Source organism: Gymnodraco acuticeps, unplaced genomic scaffold (assembly GCF_902827175.1).
Source record: "Gymnodraco acuticeps unplaced genomic scaffold, fGymAcu1.1, whole genome shotgun sequence".
NCBI classification, from domain to species: Eukaryota; Metazoa; Chordata; class Actinopteri; order Perciformes; family Bathydraconidae; genus Gymnodraco; species Gymnodraco acuticeps.
Genome location: NW_022992216.1, coordinates 883,699 through 906,110, shown reverse-complemented (window position 1 = coordinate 906,110; position 22,412 = coordinate 883,699). Strand labels below are relative to the sequence as shown.

General features: G+C 40.8%; 1 protein-coding gene across 5 annotated transcripts in view; it reads right to left on the bottom strand.

Annotated features, from left to right (window-relative positions):
- The window catches only part of edc4 (enhancer of mRNA decapping 4), a 72,894-nt gene that overhangs the window by 35,260 nt on the left and 15,222 nt on the right, over positions 1-22,412 (bottom strand). For all 5 annotated transcript variants that reach the window (XM_034205904.1, XM_034205905.1, XM_034205906.1 and 2 more), the window contains 9 exons: positions 20,731-20,810; positions 19,944-20,070; positions 16,003-16,298; positions 15,103-15,330; positions 8,891-8,992; positions 8,546-8,686; positions 2,844-2,880; positions 2,422-2,569; positions 1,527-1,682 (listed from right to left, as the gene is read on the bottom strand). In XM_034205904.1, coding sequence (XP_034061795.1) covers positions 1,527-1,682; positions 2,422-2,569; positions 2,844-2,880; positions 8,546-8,686; positions 8,891-8,992; positions 15,103-15,330; positions 16,003-16,298; positions 19,944-20,070; positions 20,731-20,810 — 1,315 coding nt within the window. The remainder of the gene's footprint in view (positions 1-1,526; positions 1,683-2,421; positions 2,570-2,843; positions 2,881-8,545; positions 8,687-8,890; positions 8,993-15,102; positions 15,331-16,002; positions 16,299-19,943; positions 20,071-20,730; positions 20,811-22,412) is intronic.

Genomic DNA, 22,412 nt, shown 5'->3' with positions numbered 1-22,412 from the left:
AGAGTCTTTTCTTTTTTTCCTGTGTCCTATGTGGCAGCACTGCCACAAGTTCCTCTTCAGAGAGGGTCTTCAGTACAGGTGGCAATATCGTCCCCTGCCTGCGCTCATCTCTGAAACTAGACCATATAAACAGGCTGGTATTTCTTGCAAAACATCTTTAAGAGATGACACGAGCAGCCCTACCAGCATTTGCCATGGTGGCCTAAACATTTTTATTTGGTCTTAAATTGTAGTTCAACATTTATTTCCTGTTACTTCTGGACCATGACGGTTGGCCAGCCTTCAACGTTTAACTGAGTGGAATATGTTGAATATGTTTTACCAAAATGTTGGCTATATGTTAAGGAGTTTTCAGTAGGTTGTGACAGTGCACTGCATCACATTTGATTTAATTTATTTTGGTCTAATTTATTTTTATTTATCATATTAATATATGTTTAGTATGGTTTTGGAAGTGCGCTCCAACACATTTATTGATCTTGTTTATTGGTAAAATATTATTTGTTTTAAAGTTCAATAAATGGTCAATGAATAATCGTCAAAATAATCGTGATATCAATTATTGACCAAATAATCGTGATTATGATTTTTGCCATAATCGCACAGCCCTACTACAGCCTGTATTAATAATAGCATTGCAATACATAAATTGCTATAATAATATGTATTGCAATGCTGCTATTATTAATACAAGCTGTAGCCTGTATTTAATAATGGCAGCATTGCAATAAATACATTGTGCGCGCATAGCGCATCTCCAAATAAAGGCAATGGCAGGCACTTTAGAAAATAACAAAAAATAAACCAACATTGTCGGTTTGTCGTTTATTTTGTCGTTTATTTTGTTTGTACTGTTAAACATGTTCCAGTGAAGAAAACAACGGAATTCCTTTTGTCTGAGTTTTTTTTTTTGTCCCGCGGGGACTATTTATTCGCCAGGGCTGCCGAATAATCGATTTTGATCATGGTCAGTTTCTGGCAACCCTACTTTATATGTGTGTCCGACATCCATCACTGCTGCTCAAAACTCAGGCTAACGCGAACATGTCCCATTGAGCTCCATTCATTTTGTCTATAGGACAAACGAATGGAGAATCTTGAAAGTTGAATTCTGAGAAATGCCCAAGTTGCCCAAAGGGCAAACAAACAACTTTTACTTTGATAACCCTATAGAACATGTTACTGTATAAAAGTTCACTGTACTCAACATTTCCAGGTCAACCTTTTGGCAATTAGACTAAAAATTGCAAATTTTTCGAAAGTTCACAAAAGTTCATGTCTTAGGTGGCACCCCTAAATCTCAATGGAATTCCTCAAAACTTTGCAAAAGTCATTTTTATGTTAATTGGAACACAATGCAATGCCAGCCAAATTGATATTTTGAAATTAAAATTTCCCATTCAAATTTGATGCACCCTGCATCAAGACTGCTCTTAGAAATAATCCACTTTGTCTCAGCAGAGTACAGCTCTACTCTGTTGTGTCTGATTGCAGATTTAGTTCTAAATGATGTGTGTTTGTCTTACTTTGTGGGACTGTCTTCTTCATCTCCTCCCGCAGCACCTTGTCCATCCTGTTGGTGAGCACTGAGCTGAGGGTGTGGCTGAGCTGCTGGCTCAGCTGATCCTGGAGCTGCTGCTGATGATTCTGACTCTCTGCCAGCACTCGCTCTAGTCTGCGCTCTGAGGTCACAAAAGGTCAAGGCTCATAACAAATATGTAAAACGCCCACCTGCGTGTGAACTGTTAAAACAACTTTGTGGGCATTTATCAGAAAATACATGCATTTTAAATAGCTTTTTGTTAAGAGTTGCGATAGATCCAATATCCAAGTAAGCATCCCAAGGGCTACTTCAACAAAAAGCAACGGGATTTTCCATATTGCAAAAAATAAGAAAACGCACATCTATGATACGTACCATTTTTGTTAGGCAGGATCATATTTACTTACACCCCTTTTTTTTAATAGTTGAATTGTAATCGCCAGAAGTAAAAAGCTAACGTTAGGCTATAAACATACATAAACGACATCACAGTCGCATGCCGTCATCAATGGTGAGGTAAAGGCGGCTAATGTTTCATGTGATGACGTTTAGCAGTCTAATTTGGCCACTTGTTAGCAACCGCTGTTTGAAGACACGTGAAAGCTTCCGACAGTCACAATGGAGTGTTTACTGGCGTATCTTATGCCGTAAAACTAAAATCTACTTAGTTTGTGCTAACCACAGACCTTATTTCAGGCATCCAATCAAAAACACATACTGACACATAAAGTACTAAAAGGCTAACTCATTTCCGGTTTAGGAGTCATTCCTGCACAACTCTATACACAACCCTTTTCGTGGCTTTAGGACACTTTTTACTAAGTGAGGTGTAAAATGAAAGAAATATCAAATCCAGTTTGAAAAAGACCGAAGGATACGTTCTTGTTCCTGGTGGTTGGAGAGGACGTGCTCCACCTGGACCATGATGGTGCTCTGCATGGCTGTAATCTGTCCACGCAGCTCAGTTAACTCCCTCTGCTGGCTGCGCAGGAGCATCAGCAGCTCGTCCTGCACTTCTGCATTCATCTATGCGAGGTAGAGCATGAGTGAAAAAGCTCAACATTGGGGGTTGATTGGAAAAGCATTTCAAAGCTTGTGTAACTGCAAGCTTGTTTTGATATTATGTCATCCCCTTGTGGCAAACAAATCAATTCATAGTTAAAGTAAGGTGTAATGTGTTTCCGAGAGAACATCAAGAGAACCAATCATTTGAAAATACTAAATTGCTTTTGTACCATTAAAGTATTGTAGCAGTTAATGAATACTAAAGAAGCTGACCAATGTTCAGAGAGCACCTTACCTGACTAGATTCCATTTGCCTGGACAGAGACGATTCACTGAGGAGAAAGAAAGGTGACACCTTTATTGAATATACTCAAACCAATGACACAAGTCATTATGTATGTGGATTAGGTGTGCAACAACTAATCGACTTAATCGCTTAAAATTGATGACCAAATTAGTTGCCAACTAATTCAGTCGTGGATTCGTTGGTGACGTCATCACGTGTGTTTTACGTGCCGTTAAGCTCCAACGTTATCGGTCTTTTTATCGGTACTGGAGACATTTAAAAAATATATGTCATGTATTATTGCTACAAAAACATTATATCGCAGTCTTAGTGTCGCCAACTCGTTTCTAATATGCAAAAAGACAAAAATATGCGTCTATGGTGTATTTTCGATCCTTCCAATCCAGGCGAGATCTCTCTCTCCCCCCCCGTCTGTGTGCGAGGGGGCGGGGCAGTTTACACACACGCAGCTGCTACATGCAGCAACACACGGAGGGGATGGCGGAGAGAAGCGCTCCAAGGTGTGGTTAAATGTTACGCGTCTTGAGGTGGACAATGCTCGTTGCCAAGAGTGTTTAGCATGTAAGGGCGGTAACTAGGGATGCACGATATTGGTTTTTTGAAACCGATACCTTCCTGCTTCTCAAGACCGATACTAATATAATATATAAATATATATTAAATGTACCTGTAGTTTTTGCACACCTGGTGGTAAAAAAAAAGACTAGTAGTGAGCAAATGACATGAGCAATACTACTATGAACAAAACAAAGCCAAGAACAGTTTTGACTCTTCAAAGTGACCATATTTATTTTCCCAAATAAAAATAATTGAGTCAATCAGTCAATGTCAATGACAATTAATGTGTTTCCCTTAATGAGTGAACAATGAGTGGTCCATATTAAGAAATGGAAAAAACTATTACCTGGCATTTATAGGACAGCAAGCCTATCAAACATTTGCCAAAAGCTTGTTGCCTTTTTCCCTCCTCGTGGAACTTCTGCATTGCATTTGTTAATACAAATAGCAAGTGAACAATCTAACTCTGAAACTTTGAAATAGTCCCATACCACCGACGACATGTTTGTTTACTGTCCTGGCTTCACGGCCGCACACCATTTACGTCACAGCCAGGCATGAGTTAGGGAGCGCTGGATTTGTGAAAAACTCCCCTCTTCCTAAACCACTAATACCACAGTACTGGCAAAACGGGAGGAGCCGAGTGAAAAACAAGCGCCCCTCATCCCAATCCACCCACACCGCAGTATTGTTTTTCTTTTTTTTTACCCAAAAAATATATTGTATATTATCGGGGCTATTAATACTTTTATCGGGTTTATCGGGATGACGTCATAATTCCTAATATCGGACCGATAATTATCGGGCCGATAGGTGCATTTTCCAGCTTTTCAAGCATCTTACAGCTGTTGTAAATTACATATTTATATACACATACTCAAATGATTATTTCCCTACCTCACATTAAATCAGATGTTCTTTATGCTATAAACAACCAAATGTGTGTTTCGTGATAGCCTTCTACACGAGGATGAAAAATTAAAGAAAAGAAAACTAAGTTTAATATTTCAAAATTAGTGATCTGTACGTAGACTAGGCCTCCCATATAACCTGTCTGAGCCAATATACAACAATCAGCCAAATAACTTTTCAATACATTATTGATTACTATTGTTGAGGTACTTTTAGGTTGGCAGTAAACATAAGTCAGAGGTAAATGGTGTACTTTTCCTCCACTACATGTATTAATACCTTTAGTTACTTTACAGATGTGGATGAATGATGTGAAATATAATCAAGTGTTAAATCAGACTTTAGTTCCACCTGGAGTAAATCCACCAGCTACCCTGCAGTATACAAAGTCATTCAAACTAGCTGCACCTTTACCAACTTTGAGAACACTTTCATGATCAATCATTATAAAACACATCATATATATTATTCTGAAATGGACCAATCTGCACAATGAATACTTTTACTGTATTTTGATGAGAATACTTTTCTACTTTCACTTGAGGAACATTTTGAATGCAGGACTTTAACTGTAACAGAGTATTCCTACACTCTGGTACTTCTACTTTTACTGAAGTACAGGATCTGAGTACTTCTACTTTACTCAAGTACAAGATCTGAGTACTTCTACTTTTACTTTTACTCAAGTACAAGATCTGAGTACTTCTACTTTTACTCAAGTACAAGATCTGAGTACTTCTACTTAAGTACAAGATCTGAGTACTTCTACTTTTACTCAAGTACAAGAACTGAGTACTTCTACTTTTACTCAAGTACAAGATCTGAGTACTTATAATTTTACTACAAGATCTGAGTACTTCTACTTTTACTCAAGTACAAGATCTGAGTACTTATAATTTTACTACAAGATCTGAGTACTTGTACTTTTACTCAAGTACAATATCTGAGTACTTATATCACCTCTGGTAGCGTATTAGTCTGAATTGTAGCCACAAAATCACGCAGAGCTGCATAAAAATAGACCCTAACCCTTTGTAGGTAATTCTGACTACTCAAGACACCTGACTTATACATCTTCAAAGGAAGACTGCGTTCATTCTACAATTACATGGGATTAAAGCAAAATGTAGTTTTACTTGTATAATACTTCAATTTTATATAAAAGACAGTTTGTTTTCATCTGTTTTCAAATAAACAAAGTCTTGGCTTTCAGAATATTAAACTTGTTTCGGCAAATTCAGATGATAAATACAACTTTGAAGCTTCGGCATAATTACAAGCGGAGAACGGAGTAATGTAACGTCACAGCAAGCATAACAACAGCCGGTGTTTCTTGTAAGTGTTTCCCCAGTACACAAACGCAAAAATACACAAACACACTCGCGAGCTTCCCCCGGACCAGTAATACAAACGAAGATGTGTCTTCGGGTCAATGTGACTGATTTCGATAGAGCAAGTCACATTTGGTTTAGGTACGAAACATACTACCAGTAGAAATACATTGCTTTCAAAATCGCTCTGTGTCGAATCAATAGATTATATTTCGTGACTATCACACGAAATGCCGTGAGTGCTTCATCCTCTGAACACCACAGGATGGCGACTGTAACGCACATATTAACATAGGTACGCTCCTCTGAAATGATTGTCCCCTGCAATTATTATTATCCCTCAATCGAGGTCGCTATTCAGCTAGCTAACGTTAGCTTCAACAAACGTAACATGCAACGTTAGCCTAATCTAAAATGCTCTTCTACGGCGTACCTTTCATGTGGCTCGTCAGCGCAGACTCTCCCATCGTTATGTTGCAAACTTTGCAGGAGGCTACTCGTGGGCTTGACCCTCGTCTGAGCCATGGCTTGTATTTGTCTTCTGCTAGCCAACGCTCGTTGAAACTGCAACCTCCTGGCACAGTCATCTATCACTCATCAGAATGCCCAGGTCACACGTAACACAAACACTTGCAGGTCGCGCGCATAGCGCGGGAAGGCCGCAGCGGAGCTGTTTTATGTAGAAGCGAAGCCATTCTTTTTTTTTTTATCTAAAAAGCGAACTATTCAGACAGACAGCAATTTATTGTAAAAGTAAAGCATTTACATTTTCAAGCACTTTATCTCAATTTCAAGCACCATTCCCAAAATTCAAGCAATTTCCCAACCTTGAAAACACCACGTCAAATTTCAAGCATTTTCAAGGATTTCAAGCACCCGTACGAACCCTGAGTAATAGTCAGAATAGTCGATTAATCGTTTCATTAATCGATAGATTAATCGATTATCAAATTAGTCGTTTGTTGCAGCCCTATTGTAGTTAGAGACTGATTATCTTTCATTCATTTATGTTAAATGCAGATATTAACATCCAATTAATGATTGTTTTGGATTGAGTTACAGAAAACCAATTAAAGAGGGCACATTATGCTTATTTTTAGGTTTATCTTTTACCCTTTGTCTAAAGTTTGTGCTTTAATGTTCAAAAAGGTCTTTATTGTTGTCATACTGCTGCAGCACCTCTTTTCTGTTGTGATTGATCAACCGCTTATATATGTCCCTCCCCTTAGCCTACGAGTACTATGTGTTGCAGCGCTTGCCAATGCATGATAGTGATGTAGTGATGTAGCTACGTTATGGAGTTTGAGTTATACTAAGGTCAAAATAAATCAAATAACTCATTCAAAGAGGCATTGAACATATGTTTATTCCTATGTATATGAAACGCTCTGTATTGGCTAGCGCTCCAACATATTGTACGTGATAGGCTAAGGGGCTGGACACCTCTAAACGGTTGACCAATAACAACGGAACCAGACAGTCAACCAATCAGAGCAGACTGAGAAAGATGTAGGAGGATGTCTTTTGCATCCTCTTAAATGTTGAAACTGAGTCTCCGTTAGGGCTGAACGATATATCGTGTCATGGCGATAACCGCGATATGCGCGATATTCACACCGCAGGGACGTGTGGTTTTATTCATTTAAAAAAAAAAAATGCTAACGCACTTTAGCACAGAATTCAAAATAAAAATACCCTTATTACTTATCGAAACTGCACATACAATATATCCGATTAAAGCTGAGACTCCACAGATTATTTAAGTATCATCACTAAGCGATCTGATCTCGCGACAGGGGAAGCAAACACAGACATCACAACACGTACCTTTACTGAGCTTTTATGGGAGATTGTCTCACCGTAGCTGTCAATCTGATCAAAAGACTTGTTCAATGGCATTAAAATGAGAAACGCGGTTGAATCGGTTAATCCATAGGTTGATAATGTATCTGTGGCTTTGAAGCAATTGTTTATAATCCATAATTCAATTTTTATGTAAAAATCAGAGCACAAAAGTTAGCTGCTAATGGTAGCCACCAGAGTGTATGCAGCTTCCGGTTTTGGCTATGCGTCACTCTCACTCCTTATTTGGTAATGTGTGTGTGTTAGACTGCCGCATAGCCAGGACCGGAAGCAGCAGCCACTCTGGTGGCTACCATTATCAGCTAACTTTTGCTCTGCGATTTTTACATAAAAATGGAATTATGGATTATAAATGAAATAATTGTTTTATACAGAGACGTTAAAAACCTATGGATTAACCGATTCAGCCGCGTTTTTTCTCGTTTTAATGCCATTGAACACGTCTTTTGATCAGATTGACAGCTACGATCTCCCGTAAAAGCTCCGTAAAGGTACGTGTTGTGATCATGGTTGTGATGTATGCGTTTGCTTCCCCTGTCGCGAGTTCGGATCACTCAGTGATGATACTGTATACCTAAATAATCTGTGGAACCTCAGCTTTAATCGGATATCTTGTAAGTGCAGCTACGATAAGTAATAAGGGTACTTTTATCTTGAGTTCTGTGCCAAAGTCCGTTAGCATTTTACGCTCAGGGGTCATTTAGATGCTTCTTATGAGACTTGTGTTTTGTTTTGGTAAAAATGGTTTGTATCGTCAGTTAGCTGAGATTATTTCCGTTAATCTGGTATAACACATTAATAGGTTCTTAAATATTAAGATCCCCTGAGACACAGTGTCGTGAAAAAATGTAAAGTACCCGGCGGGACCTTGGGGCTTAACAGGTTAAAAAAAACGCAATATATATCGCAGGGGAACAAAAAACCGCAATGTCAGTTTTTTTCAATATCGTGCAGCCCTAGTCTCCGCCCTGTACAAAAATCAGGACAGGGAACACTAATTGATTCCTTCACTATCAAACAACATACCTGTCATCTTTCTTGGTCTTCCTCTTTACTTTTGGTGAGCCTCGTGGTGAGGTCTTCCACTCCTTCACTGGTAGTCTGTGGGAAGAACGACCACAGTTTCCTGAGGATGCTGCCATGGTGGGCACCTCATCATCAGGGTCACTGAACAGACACAGAGACATGAAGATAAGAACAGAGTAGACCACTGCAGTAATCATGTATCAGAGTTCATGCAACATAATCATCTTGGAAAAGATCGCTAACATCAAGATGTTATTGTGCCTCAAATAAAGTTGTGAACTTGTTTTGTGATCATCTTCCATCTAGGATGAAATTGGACATATCTTATTTGTTCATTTGTGTTACCTCTGCTCAGCGCCGGCGTCCTGACTGTCGTTCTGTGTGAGGTGGTAGGAGCGCCGGTGGTAAGGTGAGTTCAAGTGTCTGTCCTTCGCCTCCTCCCTTGAACTGCAACAAAGTATAAATGTGACACTTTTGAGAAATGTTTTTCACACTGCTTTGACAACTGAACTGGTCATTCTGTCAATGACATGTTATCACTTTGCTTTACATTTGCAAGCCGTACTACTTATTTACATTATTATGTGTCTACGTTCTGGTAATTGATATGCTTCGGTAGGTGAACCTGTTAAGCCCTGAGCCTGTTTTTCAGGTCTCAGGCTCGAAAATGACATTCCCAGAACAAATGACCATATCTTCCCTTCTAAAAGGGTTAAATTAATAATCTTTTTTCTCAAAGTAATGATAAACCTGTGAGTTGGATGTAGAAAAGTCAGAATCAATATAGATGTTTTTTATTTTAAAGAAAATTCAGATTGAACATGGTAAAAAACTGTAAATGATAGTGTCCGTCCAAAAAATATTAGGAATGCACGATAATTATCGGTCCGATATTAGGAATTATGACGTCATCCCGATAAACCCGATACCAGTATAAATAGCCCCGATAATATACAATATATTTTTTGGGTAAAAAAAAAGAAAAAATACTGTGGTGTGGGTGGATTGGGATGAGGGGCGCTTGTTTTTCACTCGGCTCCTCCCGTTTTTCCAGTACTGTGGTATTAGTGGTTTAGGAAGAGGGGAGTTCTTCACAAATCCAGCGCTCCCTAACTCATGCCTGGCTGTGACGTAAATAGTGTGCGGCCGTGAAGCCAGGACAGTAAACAAACATGTCGTCGGTGGTATGGGCGTTGGAGCTATGTGCAACTCAAGGCATATGCTCGAACCGGAGCTGCCTGGACGCTGCAATCATGTTGCGCACTATCCGTGCTGAGTGTGCTGACTTTTCGTACAATGTCCCACTGTCTGGCTTCCTGCATAAAGTCAAGTGCTCGGCGCAGTTGTGGCGAAATGTCGCTCCTCTGTTTTCATTTAAACAGCTCCTTATATCCGTTAGCGCAGCTAGCTAGCACCAGATGCTAACAACAACAATGCACGTAAGGTCTCTCGCTCGCTCGGGCCACACATACACACACCCTCCCTGTCCTCCAGATGGCCAGTCGGTGCCTGCCGGTGAGCGTGGAAGTGTGGTCTGCCACAAGCGGGCCGCAGGAGCGGGGCTGTCAGCATCAGCTTGTAGATGGTATTTTAAACTCGATGCGCTCTGAAACTACGGGGCGGCCAAGGAAAAAAAATACATATGCGTTAAAATAATTAGTGGCGTAAAACATTTTTTATTATCGGTTATCGGTATCGGTCTTGAGAAGCAGGAAGTTATCGGTATCGGTTTCAAAAAACCAATATCGTGCATCCCTAAAAAATATGTTTTACTTATAGTGAAAACTAACCTTGGATGATGGGTTAGTAGACTAAAAGCTTTAGGAATCCAAAGTACAAAATATAATAAGTACCCTGTATCAAGATTGATGCAAAACAAGTGATATTTGACCTTTTTAGACAGATTTAGCAAAAAAAACCTCTTCTGGGGCCATTTGGGTGGATTTTCCATATCTCTGGCCCCCCTTGTTCGATTTTGACATGTGACATATCTTTCTGACCGTTAGAGCCAATAGAATCCAAGGGAAATTGTCCCGCACACACTCATGTAACAAAAAAATTGTAGCCTCTCTGCGCATCCTAGCTTGCAGGAGAGGGGAGAAATATCGCTGCTCTGATATCAAGCAACAGAAAAGCTGTTTTATTGCTTATGGATTATCAGAACATTTCAAAGGGGACACAGTCACATTGGATATTAACCTATGGATTAACTACACCATCGTTTTTTATCGTTTTAATGCCATTGAAGACCAGTTTAGACCAGACAAAGACGAAGGTAAGCCATGTTAGCATTGTGGGCTACCTAGCGCCACATGTTTTGATCAAGCGGCAAACTCTGGGGAAGATCCGGGACGCCAATACGGAAGTGCCACATACTGAAGTTCATATATTGGCCGATAGGCGATGGCTGCAGAAAGGAGCAATTTCCATAGACCCCCATGTTAAAATGCCCAACTTTATAGCAGAAATAAACATGTTTACATCGTGGTTCAAAAAACCATATTGTCTGTATAGTTAGATTCCCCCTTCATGACTACTGCGTGGGGGGTGAATTTTTTCTCAACTCATCCATTTAATTAATATTAAGCCTTAAAGCTTTTGCATAAATTATGGCGTGGTCACTTTGATGGACATGTACATGCCTCACTGTCAGCTAACAGCAACTTGTCCTCTCTGCTAGGCTACAACCATAGAGGCTACAACGTTAGTTAGTTGTAGTTACTGTACTTGACCCTTTAGCCGTGTTCATGGTGATTGTGCCTTTTAGGGAATATTGTTACAAATACCAGACAATTAAAATGTTGTGCTGTGCGCTTGAATGTACTAACAGAACTTCCAAGAAGTCTAAAATTATAATATTTTACATGTTAACCCCGTTCGCAGGTGTTTGTGTGCTTGGTAGCTTAGCTTGCTACTTATTAGCCAGCTAAGGACGTAACCCTTTATGCATACATGTACATTTTAGTTTATGATTCAGCCTTGGGTAAGACTTTTATAGTCTATGGCTATGACGCCCATAATGCTAAACGGGAGCAAATGTTAATAGGGGACCCGATTATCCCAATGGTGGCCGACGGAGCTAACGGAGCCGCAGGGGGCTAGCTCCAGCCGGCGTCCCGGAGCTAGCCCACTGCGGCTCCGTTAGGTCCGGGCGGTGGAGTCCGTCTTTTCTCAACGTGTGAATGACAAGCATTAAGAATAACAAAATATAGCTAATTCTCTTGCAGATTGTCTCATTTGATTATGAATGTAACGTTTATATAGAGGAACTACACTGTTAGCAGTAACTTGGTATGCATGTATTTCATGTTAGCTTAGCTTCTTAGCCTGAGCTAGCTCTGTTTACTTCCAGTTCGGAGGCAGCAGGTCCCGCCTCGGCTCCGCCTCTTTGCCCTTATTTGGAGCAGGCGGGATTAGACTCTGACGTCACTGTCGAGCCGTTAGTGGCCGACTCCGCCTACTAAGGGCTTCTCGGCAACTCTGCAGAATCCTATGGGTGACGTCACGGACACTACGTCCATTTATATATACAGTCTATGGTTTTGATGTACGTTTTGGTTGATAACGTCGCGAGTTTGTATCTTTCAGTGTTTAGGTGGGCACCGTTAGATTCTGTGTCTCCTTGCGATCATAAGCGATGTGTTGGATGTGCACCTTGGATAAGTAATAAGTAGGGGTGCACCGAATGGGAAATTCTTGGCCGAAACCGATACCGAAAATAGGAAACAGTTGGCCGAAAACCGAATGCCGAAAGGCCGAAAATGATTAATAGAAATATATATATATATAATGTATAATTTTTTTACCAATGTTGTTCAGCTACCTGATTATGGAAATAGACATGATTATGGCAAAACTTAACTTAAATAATAATCACTATTATGGGTCCATAAAACATTTATTCAGCACTTTTGAATGCATACAGTACATTTATATATGTCATGTATTATTGCTAAAAAACATGATATCGCAGTCTTAGTGTCGCCAACTCGTTTCTAATATGCAAAGACAACAAATGCGTCTATGATGTATTTTCGATCAGACGAGATCTCTCTCCCGTCTGTGTGCGAGGGGGCGGGGCAGTTTACACACACGCAGCTGCTACATGCAGCGGAGCACACTGCGGAGATGGCGGAGAGAACGCGCTCCGAGGTGTGGTTAAACTTTACCCGTCTCGATGTGGAGAATACTTGTTACCATAAGTGCAATAAGAGTTTAGCATGTAAGCACGAGCAATTTGTCTAAACATTTAGCAAAAGTGCACCGCATGCAGACGGAGGAATGTACCGGGTTCGACTGTCTTTCTAGCAGCTCTGTAGCTCCATCACGAGTAACGTTTCCACGTCAGGTGTTATGTATGCTAGCAGCAACACACGGAGTTAACTCCATGATACAAACATGGGTTAATGATTAGAGGTAACTGAGTTATTTAGTTTGTTAAAATTTCAGCTATTCTGTTTACAGTCTGTCATCAGATTATTTAATACGATTTGTTAAAGGCTCAGGGCAATCTCGATGACAAAGGTCAATGTCCCCCCCCCCCCTGTGAGCCAGCCGCGAGCATGGTCGCCGCGTCTTTATTACGTCATCACAACAACACGTTAGGTTACCAACGTAAGCCTGTTCTGACATTCGGTGATATTTTTTCGGTGCTAAAACCCTTTCGGCCGAAAGCCGAAAGGGCCTTTTTAACCATTTTCGGCCGATAATTTTTGGTGGCCGAATATTCGGTGCATCCCTAGTAATAAGGGAGCTAGGAGTGATTATCGGTGCAATAATAGGTTAGCATTTTTCGCTTAGGGGTCATTTAGATGTTTCTTTTGAGACTTGTGTTTTGTTTTGGTAAAAATGGTTTGTATCGTCAGTTAGCTGAGATTAATCTGGTATAACATATTAATAGGTTCTTAAATATTAAGATGCCCTGAGACTAGGGATGCTCCGATCGATCGGTCACCGATCGAGATCGGCCGATACTCACTCTCTACCGATCGATCGGTGCTCTCTAAACATGCCGATCGCGAGAGCCGATCGCATGACGTAAAATACATGACACTTTTCTGTGTGCGGCAAAACAAGCTCGCCAAAATGGCTTCACCGGTCTGGCATTATTTTAAGGTGTCCGAAAAAGACAGTAAAATAGCGGAATGCAACGTGTGTGAAGCAGAAATCCTGCAGCTCCGCCCGCCGGACCGGTAAGCGGAACGAAACCGACAAGAGTTAGACCTAACACACTTAGCTATTTTATCTACCTCTGGAACAAGCTAAACTAGACATTATAAATATATGTATTCTTCACTGTCGGGTCACTCATTACTGGATCAGTGAGCTGCATGCAGGGGGAGAGAGGGGGGAGAGAGGGGGGAGAGAGAGAGGGAGAGAGGAAAAGAGAGCGCTTCCGCTCATTTCTCCCGTGTTATTATCCAAAGTGAATGTAAACTTCAATAATGTACATCATTTGAATGTAATAATTAAGTTGATTGTTGTTTGTGGAAGCTCCAGTGAATGAGCCCCATTAACTGAGATTTAAACATCACTTTAAATGGAAGATTTAAAGTGATGTTTAAATCTTCCATTTAGGCCCCGCCCACTCGATCGGATCGGCCGATACTGATTCCGGCGATCGGCCCCGAAACTGGCGATCGGAGCATCCCTACCTGAGACACAGTGTCGGAAAAAAAAAACTAAAGTCCCCGCCGGCGGGGACCTTCGGGCTTAACAGGTTAAAACAAGATTATGCCCCTTTTTAAACAAAAATAACAATGTGAAATTTGTATTTATGACAGTGGGCACTAAATCAGACTTTTGTGTTAGGATCTTGTAAATAGAGTGGTGCAGGAATGAGTTAGCATTTAGCACTTTTAGCCTCCCTTGTCTCAATGTCAAGGTTTTTTTTTTTAAAAGAGTTTTTGGTTAGATTACCAAAATAAACTGAACAGATTTTCAGTTTGTGTTCTACAACAGAAAATACGTCAGTAAATACCCCACTCACAAATGTCCAAATCTTCTATGTGTCATAGAAACAGTGATTGCTAACAAGTAAGAAGATTATTTAATGTCATCACGCCCAACATTAACCCCCTTTAGCTGAGCGTTGTTGACATTAAGTCAAGCAACTGCGATGTAATTTTTTTCTAGCCTAATATTTAGCCTTATAGCTACGGATTTACTTCTGCTGATTGCATTAATGCTTCAAAAATCATAAAAGTGATGTTAATATATACCAAACTTTGAAGTATCACAAAATGTAGTTTCTCACAGGTCTCTTTTTTTTTTGCAATATTCTAAAATCCAATTGCTTTTAGTTAAGGGAGCCCTTGCAATGCTAACGTCCGGGTTGTCCTAAAAATACTCTATGGTGAACAATACTAGTTTTGTCAATCATTTTCCTTTGTTCGTAATAACACAAACACCTCCAGACATATTTGAAATATTTTCTCCAACGCATGTCCAAGTTTACTAAAGTAAAGTAGTGGTCACACTTGAAAACTAGATTTTAGAGCTTTTTTAAATCCTTTGTGTACATGATTATGTTTAGAACTGTTTGATGCAATTCTTACCAGTCTCCAAGACCATTGTCCCTGAGACTGTTCCTGGTTTCTCTGGTGATGTCAGGCGCAGCCGGCCAGGGTGTGTGGCTGATGCTCCCCTCTGACCCTCCCCCCGCCCCCGGGTTCTCCTGTGATAGGGCGTTCTCCAGCAGAGACGGGGTGTTGCTTAGTCTGGGCTCTGACTCCACTGATCCACCCACTGAGATATCAGCCCCTCCGAGTTCCAGGGACAAAAGGCTGAAACAGAAAATGGTTTTGTTTATTAAAAAACATAGTTTGTTAACCAGAATGTCTACATGGTTTAAATGACATTTTTCAATGCTTGCATGTTTGAGTATGGATGGATAGATGGATGGACGGAGACAGATTGATGCATGCGAGGATGGATAAGAATAACTTAATTTGTAATGTTTTACATTTTGTGCAAGCCCTTTATCCAATAGTGTTTTATCTTCTCTTTTGCTGTAACATTACACGTCACTTGTTAGACGCTTTTATCCAAAGCGACTTACATACATTCAATACTGTGGGCAATCCCCACAGGAGCCATTTGGAGGGAAGGACACAGCGGAATGTTGACTGCAGCGGGATTTGAACCAGTGCCGCCGTGATCTGAAGATCAGCGCACTAACCACTGATCCACAACCTCCCCAGTAACAATGTACATTTCCCCTATGTGGGAGGAATAAAAGTTGTTTGATTCCGATAACTAGATGAATGAACGACGGATAAAAGGATTGGTAATAGGATAGATGGATAGACGAAAAGATAGATGATGAATAGATAGACGGAAAGATAAAAGGATTGGTAGATGGATGGATAGCAGACAGCATCTGAGATAAGTTGTGAACATTTATGTCAGCATTCACTTTTGCGCTGCACTTTCTCCATTGCTTCTCATCCTTGTACCTGTTGCTGTTGGCTGTGCGCGGGGAGGTGAGCAGGTGCAGGGCGGACGCAGCCGAGGCCATGCTGTCCGTCTGCAGAGCGGAGAGAGGGGAAGACTCAAGACTGGACCCCAGAACCCGCTGAAGCTGCAGGGTCTGGGAGGCGATCTCCGGCATGTCCTGGGACATGGCTGTGGAGGCTGAGGAGATGACGTCAGGGGAGCGGGCCCTGGTCGGAGAGGCCAGAGGGGGAAGGAGGGGGGCATCCAGAACCTGAGGGCCGTCCAGTGCCAGGGGCCCGCTGGGAGACGCTAAAGCCTGGATGGAGATGATGAGTGTTATGAACAAAAAAAAGCCATCCTATTCAGATTAAAGGGAGCCTGGTTATGTTTAGCTATTATACTACATATATCTGTAACAAACATTAAATCAATCATTTTCCTTTATACAATTACTTTCATTTTTCTACTTTATTTTATACCCGTCTTATTCTATTTTAAATTTGTTTTCTCTTGTCCTTTTATTGCTTGTTTCTTAACCTGTTAGACCCCGAGCCTGTTTTTCAGGTCTCAGGCTCGAAAAATGACATTCCCAGAACAAATGACCATATCTTCACTTCTAAAAGGGTTAAATTAATCATATTTTTTCTCAAAGCAATGATAAGCCTGTCAGTTGGATGTAGAAAAGTCAGAATCAAAATATAATTTTTCAATTTCAAAGTAAATTCAGTAAAAAAATGTAAATGATAGTGTCCGTCCAAAAAAAAAACATGACTTGTAGTGAAAACCAGCCTTGAATGATGGGATAGTAGACTAAAAGCTTTAGGAATCCAAACTATAACATAATAAGTACCCTGTATCAAGATTGATGCAAAACAAGTGACATTTGACCTTTTTAGAGAGATAAAAAAAAAAAGAAAAAAAAAAAGCACTTCTGGGGTCATTTGGGTGCATTTTCCATATGTCTGGCCCCCCTTTGTCGATTTTAATGATGCTCTCTTTTTAACCGTTAGAGCCAATAGAATCGAGGGGAAGTTCCTAAAATCCATCTAAACATTACCCATTGGTGATGAGTGATGCGCAGCCAGAATGCCCCGGAACCGGAAGCTGTCAAACACTCTGAAAACTGAAAACTAGGCTTATTGCCATGAATATGAAGAAGGATTATCAGTAGGGATGCACGATATTGGTTTTTTGAAACCGATACCGATAACTTCCTGCTTCTCAAGACCGATACCGATAAAAAAAAAAAATGTACGCATGTGTATTTTTTTTCCTCGGCCGCCCCGTAGTTTCAGAGCGCATCGAGTTTAAAATACCATCTCCAAGCTGATGCTGACAGCCCCGCTCCTTCCACCCGCTTGTGGCAGACCACACTTCCACGCTCACCGGCAGGCACCGACTGGCCATCTGGAGGACCGGGAGGGTGTGTGTATGTGTGGCCCGAGCGAGCGAGCGAGAGACCTTACGTGCATTGTTGTTGTTAGCATCTGGTGCTAGCTAGCTGCGCTAACGGATATAAGGAGCTGTTTAAATGAAAACAGAGGAGCGACATTTCGCCACAACTGCGCCGAGCACTTGACTTTATGCAGGAAGCCAGACAGTGGGACATTGTACGAGAAGTCAGCACACTCAGCACGGATAGTGCGCAACATGATTGCAGCGTCCAGGCAGCTCCGGTTCGAGCATATGCCTTGAGTTGCTCATAGCTCCAACGCCCATACCACCGACGAGATGTTTGTTTACTGTCCTGGCTTCACGGCCGCTAGGGGTGTAAAGGTACACGTACCCGTACCGAAATTATTCGGTACGGGCCCTTCGGTTCGGTACAGGTGTGTACCGAAGTGTACCGAACGAATATAACGTTAAACGTAAAAAATTGAGAACGTGAATAACTTTTTGGAAGTAATCTCAGGTGCTGCGTCGCAGCATTCAGAGTAATTTGCTCACATTGGGTTCAACGCGTCATAGAGCGAGCAAGTAATTTCATTGGATGAGAGGCATAGTATGAGAGCTGGTCAGAGGGATGCGTTCAAATGTAGTCAGTAATTTGAGGAACTGTCAAAAATTTATGGCGAACGCAGATAAAGTTGACCTCGAAAATCCTCCAGCATCATTGAAGTCTCCGGTTTGGGAACATTTTGGTTTCGCAGTTACGAACAAGGATGACGGACAAAGACAGGTGGACCGAACCAAAGCGGTTTGTCGGCATTGTTCAACTAAAATTGGTTACGCGGCTGGCAATACATCAAACTTGCACACTCTTGAAAAGGCATCACCCGAACGTGAATATCACCGGTACCAAAAGAAAAAAGACTGAAGTGCAAACCCAACTCCCACTAGCATGTAAGCCTCCACCACTCGCAGAGAGTTCAGACCGAGCCAAAGCTATTACAAACGCCAAATATCCTTATGTTGCCATGTTAGCAAAGCGCTACCTGGCTGTATCTGCTACCTCTGTCCCTAGCGAGAGGGTGTTCTCCACATCAGGAGACATTGGTAGTGCCAGCAGATCTGCCCTTTCGGCAAGCAATGTGGACAAGTTCAATTTTCTTTAAAAAAACATGAAAATACAATGACAAGCAAGTCCTAATGTCAAACTGGCTGCTTAGGTGCTAGTACAGTACAGTTCAAATACAGATTATTTCAGTTCATCGAAATGCTGCACCTTAATGTTCATTTTATTATATTTTGTATTTATTTGAGTGAATATTCACAGTTTAATAATAATTAAAAACCCAAAACTAATAGTTTATGTTTTGTGAGTACTAGTACAGTAAAGTTCAAATACAGATTATTTCAGTTCATCGAAATGCTGCACCTTAATGTTTATTTTATTATATTTTGTATTTATTTGAGTGAATACATTATTCACAGTTTAATAATAATAATAAAAAAATATATATATATGTTTTGTTTTGTGAAAAAAAATTCTGCTGTACCGAACCGTGACCAAAAAACCGAGGTACATACCGAACCGAAATGTTTGTGAACCGTTACACCCCTAACGGCCGCACACCATTTACGTCACAGCCAGGCATGAGTTAGGGAGCGCTGGATTTGTGAAGAACTCCCCTCTTCCTAAACCACTAATACCACAGTACTGGCAAAACGGGAGGAGCCGAGTGAAAAACAAGCGCCCCTCATCCCAATCCACCCACACCGCAGTATTGTTTTTCTTTTCTTTTTTACCCAAAAAATATATTGTATATTATCGGGGCTATTAATACTGTTATCGGGTTTATCGGGATGACGTCATAATTCCTAATATCGGACCGATAATTATCGGGCCGATAATTATCGTGCATCCCTAATTATCAGTAATCATTTCAAAGGGACACAGAGACATTGGATTAACCTTCAGCAGCGTTTTTATCGTTTTAATGCCATTGAACACAACTTTTGATCAGAAACCGCAAAAGGTAAGACATATTTCCCGTTTTTGCTCCGTAAAGCTACGTTGTGTGATGTCGGGGTTTGCTTCCCCTGCCGCAAGTTTTGATCGCTCAGTGATGATACTTTTATTCTAGAATCTGTGGAATCTCAGATTGCTAGCTGATATCTTATTTGTGCAGATCCGATAAGTAATAAGGATATTTTACCTTGAGTTCTGTGCTAAGTGCCTTAGCATTTTTTCGCTCAGGGCTAATTCAGACCCTTGCGTTTCGTTTAGCTAAAAATGGTTAATATTGTCTGATAGCTGAGTTTCTTCCCGTTAAGGGGTATGACACATTCATAGTTTGTTAAATGTTAAGAAGCCCTCAGACGCTGTTTCTTGCAAGATGTTGCGTTTTGCCCCCGGGGGCATGGGGCTGAACTGGTTAAATTACATTTTACAATGGGTTTCTTTTATCTCACTGTTATTAATGTTTCTGCAAAGCACGCTGAAAAGCCTTGTTAAAATGTGCTCTTTAAAAAAAAGTGCCTTTTGTTAGCATTAGTTGCGTAGTGCCTCATGTCTTACCTGCAGGCTCTCCAGCCCGGGCAGCAGCACAGCAGAAGCAGGTCGGGGGCTGCTGGTGGAGAGAGCCAGACTGCTGCTGCTGGTGTTCTCTGCTCTGTTAGGAGTCTGACTCACATCGTCCATAGCTCTGCACACAGTGACACACGCAAAAACATGAGTGACTATAAGAGCATTGGCCTGTACGACGAAGCCAGTTCAACAGACCCTGGATATGTTTGAATTACCTGGCTTAACTAACCCTAACAAACGTGATGCTAAACACATAACCTGCTCCGGAGCAGGTTATGTGTTCAGCATCAGTTACCATGGAGATCTACCCGGGTAAGAAGTGAACCAGCTTCGTAGGACCGGAAACCCTGAAGTTACCTCGCTAACCGCAAATCCTGCTTCGTAGTACAGGGCACTGGAGGTTTGTTATTATTTACAAAGTCTGTATTTAAAGCTAAAAGAGGAAGACATAGATGAGCAAATAGATGAAAGTAATGACTTCCAATTACTACATTATAAAATATTACATGACCTTATACTTAAAATAGCTGAGGCTTTAATCCAAAGCAACTCGCATTAAGTGCAATAAACCATGCAGAAACAAAAGCAAGAGACATGCAGGTACATTTGCTTAAAATAAGTCAAACCATTGTAAGGCGAGTGCATACCCTTCAAATAAACCTTGTAAGTGTTACAATGTATTCATTATTATTTATGTTTTTAGAACAAGGTGCACTGGAAACAGGTGGGTTTTCAGTCTGCGAAATGTCCTAATCCTATTTGCATATTACAAGCGTACCTGTTAGTAGAGTCAGAGTTGCTGCTGATAGCGGTCACAATGGTCAGACTGCTGGCGCTGCTGCCAGGAGAAGCCGGAACCTAGATTGTGACAAAACAGTGATTTATTACAAACAGCAAGTATCATGGCAGTGTTTCCCCTACCATTGTCTTTCCCCTACCATTGTTGGCAGCGCTGCGCCCTGCCAACGGAGCCCCACGCCCCGCCTTAAATTCAAGGTGTTTTTTTTATTTAAAAAAAAGTATATATATATATAGCACCAAATTGCAACTGAAGTAATCTATCTACGGTCACTTTGCACATTGAACATGTGCTCTTTTATTAAGGCGAGACACCCCAGGTGAATAGGGTAATTTTTTTAACTTAAAGGTATCAGCTAGAAATTTCTCCAGTTAATTACTTACAATAAGGCAATTGTCTTTTGTATTACAAGTTTTCTGAAAGAGCATGTTTAAATATGCAAATTATCCATTATCTCATTAAATATGCACATATTTTAACACATTTCAGGAATCGAAATCTGAACTTTGAATATAGCCAGATTCAAAATTCTTGTTTCATTTTGTAGTCATATTAGTATCTAAGGCTTTTACAGAAGGGATATTGGATATCTCTTTTTATCACTCCATAAATCAGAAAATACTGTCAACAGCCCTAAAATATCCATTTTCGCCATGTTTTTAGGTATACAATGTTGCATAATTCAGGCTATGAATGACATATGAACAAACCCTTCTGTAAAAGCCTTCATAATATTGATAGGAATATAACTGGAAGGTTTGGTGTATCTACGTGCTACTGAAGTTGAAACTTCGAACTCAGAGTAGGAGAAAAAACTCATTTTGAGAAAAGGACCTTTAAATATTGCAGTGAGGCGCTAGCTAAACCCTCCTGTTCTTTGGATGACAGCTTGCGCATCGACGCACTCCGTGAAGGTATTTCATGTTCGGGGTCATTTGTTTTTTTTATAACCTTGCTTCGTGCAAGTGACAATTGTTGTCGTCTTCTCTGTGAACGTTTTTTTCGCCGTTCTTTTGGCATTTTGAGATTTCAATTTCTAGCTGAAAGCTAACCAGGAAGTGTTTTAGCACACCACGTGACGCATCTGAACGAATCACGTTGTCAGAAATTGACACCAGCCAATGAGATTTCGTTTCTTGGTTTAAGACCCCTTTGTACTTTCACGATTGGTTGCTGATACAAAGGAAATGACCATATTTGGATCCGATGAGATTGTGCAGGAGAGACGGAGCTTTCCAGCGATACCTCTGATGACATGGTGCACACAGCGGTCGCGGTACTTTATGTTACGTTAGAATGCTAAGTTTTGGTGAATTTAGGAGAAATCTACAGACGCAAATAGACAAAGTATAGTAAAATAAACACTTAAATGTGTATTTTGTACGTTTTCCTTCCAAAAGCCTGAAAGAAAACATGTTATGGAATCAAAATAGCACAAAATCTCAAAATTGACCTGTACTTGAAAAACGATGTTTTTGCCTGCCGTGTCTCGCCTTAAAGAAACTAAACGCCTATGTTATTTATCCATATGTGCATGTTTCAGTGTCCACTGCTTTGCATATTCACATTCTCCCTCCGCTCTGTTTCTGAAGGGCGGGGCTCCGCACACACGAATGCACACACTCACAATCAGAGACAAGAGCGGAGGAAAGGAGGAGAAC